The 10741-nt window shown below is 36.8% G+C and overlaps 1 protein-coding gene across 6 annotated transcripts in view; it reads left to right on the forward strand.

Annotated features, from left to right (window-relative positions):
* The window catches only part of ift140 (intraflagellar transport 140), a 77739-nt gene that overhangs the window by 25722 nt on the left and 41276 nt on the right, over positions 1 to 10741 (forward strand). For 4 of the 6 annotated variants that reach the window (XM_062964493.1, XM_062964494.1, XM_062964492.1 and 1 more), the window contains 5 exons: positions 859 to 989; positions 2488 to 2638; positions 4385 to 4516; positions 6551 to 6586; positions 7540 to 7736. In XM_062964493.1, the coding sequence (XP_062820563.1) occupies positions 859 to 989; positions 2488 to 2638; positions 4385 to 4516; positions 6551 to 6586; positions 7540 to 7736 (647 nt within the window). The remainder of the gene's footprint in view (positions 1 to 858; positions 990 to 2487; positions 2639 to 4384; positions 4517 to 6550; positions 6587 to 7539; positions 7737 to 10741) is intronic. The other 2 variants (XM_062964495.1, XM_016998000.2) reach the window with 1 other exon arrangement.

Here is a 10741-nt window from a genome sequence, read left to right on the forward strand (position 1 = left end):
AAGGGCCATCTATTCCAACCCTTATTATGTATGACATCCATGATACTTATATATAAACTTTATTACGGTCCATGGACCCTCAGCGGTTAAGTGGATAACATACAGGAGTTTACAGAACACTCAAAACCAGGGAAATGTGCTATACAGACACATACTACTGTCTCGGGTAATACCCTGAGGCTCTTTCTCAGCAAGGAACGGCCATTGAAGTCCATGAGAAGCATGAAAATGAACAAAATCTGGCTCCCAGTATTAAAAAACTCCAAAATCACAACCGTAAATAAGGAACAACACTCTGAAAACAGAATTCCAGACATGAATCAATCAGAGACAGGTGACGACTCTGAACAAATTCCCCCAGGCCAGGACATGAAGCTTGGAAGACCATTTAATGCTAATCAAGGTGATTAATTACAACATACACACTGGCCTCCAACAGACAGATATATAAACCTTCCTTGCTTAGTTTCTCCATATACCTCACAACCTCTGAAGATGCCTGCCATAGATGTGGGTGAAATGTCAGGAGAGAATACTTCTGGAACATGGCCATCTAGCCCGGAAAACACATAACAACCTTGTGATCCATGAAAACCTTTGACAACACATTGAATGTTTTAACTTTTTAGGCCTAAAATTAGTAAACAAAGCATATATTTTAATAGATATATTCTATTTTTCAAGATTCAGAAGTGTTTTTTAAAAGTGGCTCTAATCCCAAGAAACTACCTGAATATCCATAAAACAATACAAGGCCTTTATATGTGTATTTATATGTTGTCTTTTATTTTTCTCAATCTCCAAGTTATTATACCTTTTCCCCCCCACATCTAACTCTTCCTCTGTTTACTTTCGTAGGCCGATGGGAGTCTTGATTCCAAGATCTGTTTCTATGACATTGAAATGGACACGGTCACCTTGTTTGATTTCCAGTCTGGACAACAGAAGGACGGACGGGAAATTTCCTCCTTTGGGCAGGAAGCTGAAGGGTGAGCATTTCTACTCTTTGAAAAGGCTTGCACTGAAAATGATACTTTTTGTTCCATTACTTTGTGTTATGTAACCGTGTCTCCTTATTCACAACTTGAATAAAGTCCAGTCATGTCTGACTCTGGGGCCTGGTGCTCATCTCCATTTCTAAGCCGAAGAGCCAGCGTTGTCCGTAGACACCTCCAAGGTCATGTGGCCGCTGGCATGACTGCATGGAGCGCCGTTACCTTCCCACCAGAGCAGTACCTATTGATCTACTCACACTCTGGGGGTTGGTGCTCATCTCCATTTCTAAGCCGAAGAGCCGGCGTTGTCCGTAGACACCTCCAAGGTCATGTGGCCGCTGGCATGACTGCATGGAGCGCCGTTACCTTCCCACCAGAGCAGTACCTATTGATCTACTCACACTCTGGGGGTTGGTGCTCATCTCCATTTCTAAGCCGAAGAGCCAGCGTTGTCCGTAGACACCTCCAAGGTCATGTGGCCACTGGCATGACTGCATGGAGCACCCTTACCTTCCCGCCGGAGCAGTACCTATTGATCTACTCACACTCTGGGGATTGGTGCTCATCTCCATTTCTAAGCCAAAGAGCCGGTGTTGTCCGTAGACACCTCCAAGGTCATGTGGCCACTGGCATGATTGTATGCAGCGCCCTTACCTTTCCGCTGGAGCAGTACCTATTGATCTACTCATATTTGCATGTTTTCGAACTGCTAGGTTGGCATAAAATATTATATTAAAATGTTCACTAAATCTGCTGTGTTATATGGCATTGGCTGTGAGTTGGTGTCAGCAGTAAGACTGCCATTTGTTTTAATTGATATATTGTATTACTGTTTTATCTTTTTATAGTGCGATTTGTATTAAAGTAGAGTCTCGCTTATCCAACGTAAACGGGCCAGCAGAACATTGGATAAGCAAATATGTTGGATAATAAGGAGAGATTAAGGAAAAGCCTATTAAATATCAAATTAGGTTATTATTTTACAAATTAAGCACCAAAACATCATGTTATACAACAAATTTGACAGAAAAAGTAGTTCAATACGCAGTAATGCTATGTAGTAATTACTGTATTTACGAATTTAGTACCAAAATATCACGATATATTGAAAACATTGACTACAAAAATGCGTTGGATAATCCAGAACGTTGGATAAGCGAGTGTTGGATAAGTGCGACTCTACTGTATGTTGCCTATGTTTTGTTCTATGTTGTTTGGGCCTCTGCCCCATGTAAGCTGCCCCAAGTCCCCGCGGGGAGATGGTGGCGGAGTATAAATAAAGTATTATTATTATTATTATTATTATTATTATTATCATTATTATTATTATTATAGCTCCCACCATGTATTGAAGCTCTCATATGATTCTGCTTTAGTTTCAATACATGCAGCGGTCTGCGTTTTTGTTCTGTTTGCATTCTGTATTTTCGGTGCTATGTATTGGTTTTACAAAGCATTGTTACCCGGATCAATTCCTGTGTTGCCTCCACAGGAGAAAAATCTCCGACCTTCCCGACCTGTGTGATCACATCCCTGTGAGTCACTTCTGGGATCAGAACGAGCCCAGGCTTTTCATCTGCGAAACTGCCCTTGACCCAAACCAGCAGTCCCTGGACAAGAAACAACCACCCACAGAAAGCCCGGTATGTCTTTTTGTTGTGGTTCATATCTCATTGGACTCTGCCCAGGAACTGTTTCCTGCTGACACAGTTCTAGCCATTTCAGGATTCTGCAGCTTCCTTTGATATTGGGAGAAATGCTCATTGTCTTCATTTTGTATTATTTATTTGTAATCCTGCCACTTCAATATATTCTTGGAGTATTTTCAGTAGCAGTTTGAGACTATTCACGGGGTCATCTGCAAATACCTTTGTCATATATATATATCCAGAAACATTCATGTTGATTGGCCAGTTGTGCTGCAGTCTACCGGCAGTCCCCAAGTTACAAGCATCCAACTTGAAAATGATTCATAGTTAAGAACAAGGCTGACACAATAGGAAGTGAGAGGAATCTACTCCTAGGAAGGGAAATCCATTCTTGAAAGAGTTATTATCATGTGGGAAAGGAGTCTCCACTGGAGCTTTTTCACCGATACTTGTTTCCACAACAAGCCAATTTTTTCAAAATCCAATTTTTATAGGGACAGAAAGTGAATAGGGGCAAAGAGAGCAAAAGGCCCCTTCCCGCAATAACATGCTATGCTAGTTATATATATATATATATATATATATATATACACACACACACACACACACACACACACACACACACACACACACATATACATACATACACATACATAATAATAGTAACTTTATTTTTGTACCCCGCCACCATCTCCATGCAGGGACTCGGGGCAGCTAACATGGGGCCAAGTCCAAATTTCCACAATAAAACAAGAGTATAAGCCGACCCAAATATAAGCTGATATATATGTGTGTGTATATGTGTATGTATGTGTGTATGTGTGTGTGTGTGTATATATGTATATGTATACATACATACATCTGTATATATATATATATATATACACACACACACACACACACAATATAATTTATAATAATATATAATAATTATAACGTATTGTATATACATATAATATTCATAATATTATATTGTAATACGATATAAGACTAATAATACAATATAAGAATATTAATTATATATTATACTAGCTGTGCCTGGCCACGCGTTGCTGTGGCAAAGTCTGGTGGTATGGGAAATAAAGTATTGAGGAATTGGTGGTAGTTAAGGTAAAGGGTCTCCTGGGCTGAGTGGGTTGCTAGGAGACCAAGTGAGCGGAGCTTAGCCTTCTAACTGGCAGCAATTGGATAAAAATAATCATTCCTCTCCCTCTAATTAGGACTTTATTTTTCTTTTCTTTTTGTTGTATCAACCTAGAGGCATGGATGACGGGTTGTGCTGTCAATTTTTGAGGTTGTGGGGTGTTTACTTTTGTTGTTTTGTCCGCTGCCGTGATGCCATCACTCTTTTATATATATAGATTTTGCATGTAATATTACTAATAATGTTACAATATATTGATATAGTACAATATAGTCATTTATTGCCAGTATTGTACTATGCTAATAATATAATATTGTATGTAAATTTAATTTGTAAGCCCTTCAGGGTGAGAAGGGCGGCATATAAATGTAGCAAATAAATAAATAAATATGTATGTATATGTTTGTGTGTGTGTGTGTGTGGCTGGAGTTACACTTTAAAAATTTCCATACAAATTCAAAGAACAAACCTACAGAACCTGTCTTGTTTGTAACTTGGGGGCTGCCTGTATATGTTTTAGAGAAGAAGCATATGGCTTAACAACCTAACAAGATGGTGGCACTAATTCCCAAATATAATTCTTTTTTCCTTTCCAGGTGGATGCTTTGATTATATGCTTCTTCATTACGGAAGAGCACGGCCTTTTGCTGCAGGACAGCTTTCCTCTGCCATCATCCTACCAGTCTCTCCTGGGCATGGAGGTCCCGCATTACTATTTCTCGAGAAAGGTGAGCGGTCAGAAAGTAAATCCTAGTCTCTGTCTACATGCCGCAGACCTCTGCAACTGTGGAGTAAGTAATGAGAAACCCATATAAGAGCAGTGCTACTGAAAGTGAGGATCCTTGGTACATTTCCAGAAAAGGAGACAGTTGTAAAATAAATCCCCAACCCTGGTCCTTCACATCAGATAACATGAGAAGCCCTGGACTTGGAATACTCATTTTAAAATGCACAAATATTTCTCAGCACGATGTAAAATGAAAATGTTGCAGTCACTGTTGGCAAGTTTTCAATCCAATATACATGCATATACTCGAGTATAAGCCTAGTTTTTCAGCCCTTTTTTTAAGACTGAAAAAGCCCCCCTCGGCTTATACTCGGCTGAGGGTCCTGGTTGGCTTATATTTGGGTCAGCTTATACTCGAGAATATAGGGTACATTTATTATTATTCTCTATTATTATTGGTATTATTACATTTATTATTTTTCTTTATTATTGTTGCTACTATTACATTTTACTCTATTTTTATTATTATAATTAATACATTTATTATTTCACTCTGATCTTATTATTGTTATTGCATTTACTATTTTACTCTATTTATTATTACATGTATTATTTTCCTGTAATTATTATTATTATTACATGTATTATTTTACTTTATTATTATTAAACGGATACATTTACATTGAAGAAGGTGAGAATAATGATTTGATCAGAGTTGGACAGTCTCATCTTAAATTTGAGCTTTATGTAAATATTCAAAAACATTTAACCTACTGAGGCCTCAATTCATGTAATTTTATTGGCATCTGTTTTTATTTCTGAAATTTCCCACCCTCGGCTTATACTGGAGTCAATGTTTTCCCAGGTTTTTTTGTGGTAAAATTAGGTGCCTCGACTCATTATTCCTATCTTCTTCAATGTAAATGTGCTTATGTATCCTTTTAATAATAATAGAGTGAAATAATACATGTAATAATAATAATAAACACAGGAAAATAATACAAGTAATAATAAATAGAGTAAAATAATAAATGCAATAATAATAAGATCAGAGTGAAATAATAAATGTATTATTAATAATAATAAAAATAGAGTAAAATAAATGTAATAGTATCAACAATAATAGATAAAAATAATAAATATAATAATACCAATAATAATAGATAAAAATAATAAACATATCATATATTCTCGAGTATAAGCTGACCCAAATATAAGCCAACCAGGACCCTCACCCGAGTATAAGCCGAGGGGGGCTTTTTCAGTCTTTAAAAAAGGGCTGAAAAACTAGGCTTATACTCGAGTATATACAGTATATTATTTTTCAAAGAAGTCTTTGTTTTTTTTTTGTCTCTGGATGAATATTTTAAACTTGGAGGTTTCAAGGGAGTGTATATTCAAAGAGTGTTGTATATTTATTTTGTTTATATTGCTCTTAATTCATGTACTGTGTTTTTAACCTATGTTTTTCTGGGACCGTCCCCTTGTGAGTCGCCCCGGTTCGTCTGGGGAGGTGGTGGCGGGATATAAAAATAAATTATTATTATTATTATCATTATTATTAATTATAATATCTTTTGGACAATTGCAACTGCAACTTCTACTTCAAAGAAACAACCATCCTCTGCTAGCCCAAGATATTTTTGTACTGGCATGCCTTTCTCCTTGGCAGTTCAAAGACATGGCTCTTCAGTCTAATAGCTGAGTGACCTGTGTGCCATTACATGAACGCTTATGAATATCATTTGTTCATGCTTTTCTTGACTCGTGGTTTTCAAAAGGTGGTCTCCACGTGATCACGGGGATTTGCATTTGCTAAATGGATGTGACACAATTTTTCCTTTTCAATAAGTTTATGATTGCCATATATATGTTTCTACAAGTGATCTTTATAGCTGCAGCAGCAACGTAACATGTGGCTTTTTAATTTCACCTCACTGCCTGTCATTTCACCTTACCTGTATTACTCTGCATGTTGTTTATTATTTTATTGGCACTTCTTTCTTTTTCTTTTTTCATTTCTGCTGCCTTGTAGTTATTGTTTTGGAGGGGATCTCTCTATAAACCTTACGTAAGTATTACGGGCTGTCTGTCCTGCCTTGATTATAGTTTGTTTTGATTTCATGAGTTTCTTTTTTCCAGTTTCTGTTTGCTTTATTCTGCATATTTATTAATTAAAAGGTTTTTTTAATTGTAAATAGTGCTACGTAAAATTATACAAACGTTCAGAACATTTTCCATCGGTAACACCTGTTTACATTCTTCCTTATTTTTCTCCCTCCCTCCCCACCCCAGGAACAGTTTACAAATTTTCTATATTTATTACAATGGTTCGATCATGAGGATAATCTTGTTTAATTCCTTATATTTGTCTTTCCCCTTTATTCTGTAAATTAAGTCTTTCTATTTTGCCTCCCATGTCTTTCTGATTAGGCCGTTTCTATAGTAACTTTTCCTTTCATTAATGTAGTCTCGGAGGAGGTCGTCTGCTAAATATTTATACCATGTTTTAATGTCCCATTTCTTTTGGTCCTTTCAGCCTAAGGCGACTGTGGCTTTAATTGCATCTAACATACAATGTATTAATCGTTCTCATTTTTAAGGATATTTATTAATAAGGTTTTTTGGGAGATGGTCATTTTTTTTTCTAAGGAAAGTCGATTTGCAGATATTATCCTATTGGGTAGAATGAGTCTGATGACTGTAATGTTAATATTAAAGGGCTATAATCAATTTCTGATTATAGGGCTTCATTGCCAAACCTTTCATAATTTTGGTTGCCCTTCTCTGGACTTGTCGATATCCCTTTGACTTGTGTTGTTGTTGTTTATTTGTTCAGTATTTCAATTGCAGTGCCCAGAATTCGGTGTCATCCATTTCACCATACAAATCATTGATAAACATGTTGAATACCTGTCAGTGAAGAACTGTATCCGTATTTGGAGGGTAGATTTGATTTGCTGTGCAATGTTTTTTTTGTTTGTTTTTGTTTTTGTTGTGCTAAGTAATGATTTTTCCTTTCAGCCGGAAGCAGAGAAGAAAGATGCGATGGAGCCGGGCGTGATATCGCTCTACCAGATGGTCACCAGAAAACCGATGCGCGACTTCATGGGCCTGGAAGACTGCGACAAAAGTACGCTCGATGCCGTGCTTAACTTCAGCCTGTATCTGACCATTGGGGATATGGACGAGGCCTTTAAATCCATCAAACTTATAAAAAGGTAGGGTCAGTACTTGATTTGGATTGGGAGTGCTTCCCCATGACATCTGATGTGTGCCAATGGGTGTTAATATCAATAATGATAGTTATTCTGGGACCCTAAGCTGAGTCTGAGAGGGGAGTGCTTCCCCATGACATCTGATGTGTACCCATGGGTGCTAATAATAATAATAATAATAATAGTAATAATAATAACAACAATAGTTATTCTGGGACCTTAAGCTGAGTCTGAGAGAGGGCTGCTTCCCCATGACATCTGATGTGTACCAATGGGTGTTAATATCAATAATGATAGTTATTCTGGGACCCTAAGCTGAGTCTGAGAGGGGAGTGCTTCCCCATGACATCTGATGTGTGCCAATGGGTGTTAATATCAATAATGATAGTTATTCTGGGACCCTAAGCTGAGTCTGAGAGGGGAGTGCTTCCCCGTGACATCTGATGTGTACCCATGGGTGCTAATAATAATAATAATAATAATAATAATAATAATAGTAATAATAATAACAACAATAGTTATTCTGGGACCTTAAGCTGAGTCTGAGAGAGGGCTGCTTCCCCATGACATCTGATGTGTACCAATGGGTGTTAATATTAATAATGATAGTTATTCTGGGACCCTAAGCTGAGTCTGAGAGGGGAGTGCTTCCCCATGACATCTGATGTGTGCCAATGGGTGTTAATAATAATAATAATAATAATAATAATAATAATAGTAATAATAATAACAACAATAGTTATTCTGGGACCTTAAGCTGAGTCTGAGAGAGGGCTGCTTCCCCATGACATCTGATGTGTACCAATGGGTGTTATTATTATTATTAATAATAATAATAATAATAATAAAGGCCACCCTACTGGGATCTGCACGCATCATCCGAAAATACATCACACAGTCCCAGACACTTGGGAAGTGTTCGATTTGTGATTTTGTGATATGAAATCCAGCATGTCTATCTTGTTTGCTGTGTCATAATAAAATAATAATAATAATAATAAGCTGATAAGGAGAAGACCTGGCTGTGGCTCACGAATGGGACCCTGAAGAAGGAGACAGAAGGCCTGATCCTTGCAGCCCAGGAGCAAGACATCAGGACAAAGGCAATTCAGGCCAAGATCGAAAAATCAGCTGATGACCCAAAATGCAGACTCTGCAAGGAAACCGACGAAACCATGGATCATATCCTCAGCTGCTGTAAGAAAATCGCACAGACAGACTACAAACAGAGGCACAACCATGTGGCCCAAATGATCCATTGGAACTTATGCCTCAAGTACCACCTCCCAGCAGCAAAGAACTGGTGGGATCACAAACCTGCAAAAGTCTTGGAAAATGAGCACGCACAGATACTGTGGGACTTCCGAATCCAGATTGACAAAGTTCTGGAACACAACACACCAGACATCACAGTTGTGGAAAAGAAAAAGGTTTGGATCATTGATGTCACCATCCCAGGTGACCGTCGCATTGACGAAAAACAACAGGAAAAACTCAGCCGCTCTCAGGACCTCAAGATTGAACTGCAAAGACTCTGGCAGAAACCAGTGCAGGTGGTCCCGGTGGTGATGGGCACACTGGGTGCCGTGCCAAAAGACCTCAGCCAGCATTTGGAAACAATAGACATTGACAAAATTACGATCTGCCAACTGCAAAAGGCCACCCGACTGGGATCTGCACACATCATCCGAAAATACATCACACAGACCTAGACACTTGGGAAGTGTTCGACTTGTGATTTTGTGATACGAAATCCAGCATATCCATCTTGTTTGCTGTGTCATAATAATAATAATAATAATAATAATAATAATAATAATAATAATAATAATAATAATACATCACACAGTCCTAGACACTTGGGAAGTGTTCGACTTGTGGTTTTGTGATACGAAATCCAGCATATCCATCTTGTTTGCTGTGCCATAATAATAATAATAATAATAATAATAATAATAATAATAATAATAATAATAATACATCACACAGTCCTAGACACTTGGGAAGTGTTCGACTTGTGGTTTTGTGATACGAAATCCAGCATATCCATCTTGTTTGCTGTGCCATAATAATAATAATAATAATAATAATAATAATAATAATACATCACACAGCCCTAGACACTTGGGAAGTGTTCGATTTGTGTTTTGTGATACGAAATCCAGCATATCCATCTTGTTTGCTGTGTCATAATAATAATAATAATAATAATAATAATAATAATAATAATAATACATCACACAGTCCTAGACACTTGGGAAGTGTTCGACTTGTGATTTTGTGATACGAAATCCAGCATATCCATCTTGTTTGCTGTGACATAATAATAATAATAATAATAATAATAATAATAATAATAATAATAATAATACATCACACAGTCCTAGACACTTGGGAAGTGTTCGACTTGTGTTTTGTGATACGAAATCCAGCATATCTAACTTGTTTGCTGTGTCATAATAATAATAATCATAATCATAATAATAATAATACATCACATAGTCCTAGACACTTGGGAAGTGTTCGACTTGTGATTTTGTGATACGAAATCCAGCATATCCATCTTGTTTGCTGTATCATGATAACAAAATAATAATAATAATAATACATCACACAGTCCTAGACACTTGGGAAGTGTTCGACTTGTGATTTTGTGATACGAAATCCAGCATATCCATCTTGTTTGCTGTGTCATAATAATAATAATAATAATAATAATAATAATAATAATAATAATAATACATCACACAGTCCTAGACACTTGGGAAGTGTTCGACTTGTGTTTTGTGATACGAAATCCAGCATGTCTATCTTGTTTGCTGTGTAATAATAATAATAATAATAATAATAATAATAATAATAATAATAATAATACATCACACAGTCCTAGACACTTGGGAAGAGTTCGACTTGTGATTTTGTGATACGAAATCCAGCATATCTATCTTGTTTGCTGTGTCATAATAATAATAATAATAATAATAATAATAATAATAATAATAATACAT

The sequence above is a fragment of the Anolis carolinensis genome, unplaced genomic scaffold, assembly GCF_035594765.1.
Source record: "Anolis carolinensis isolate JA03-04 unplaced genomic scaffold, rAnoCar3.1.pri scaffold_13, whole genome shotgun sequence".
NCBI classification, from domain to species: Eukaryota; Metazoa; Chordata; class Lepidosauria; order Squamata; family Dactyloidae; genus Anolis; species Anolis carolinensis.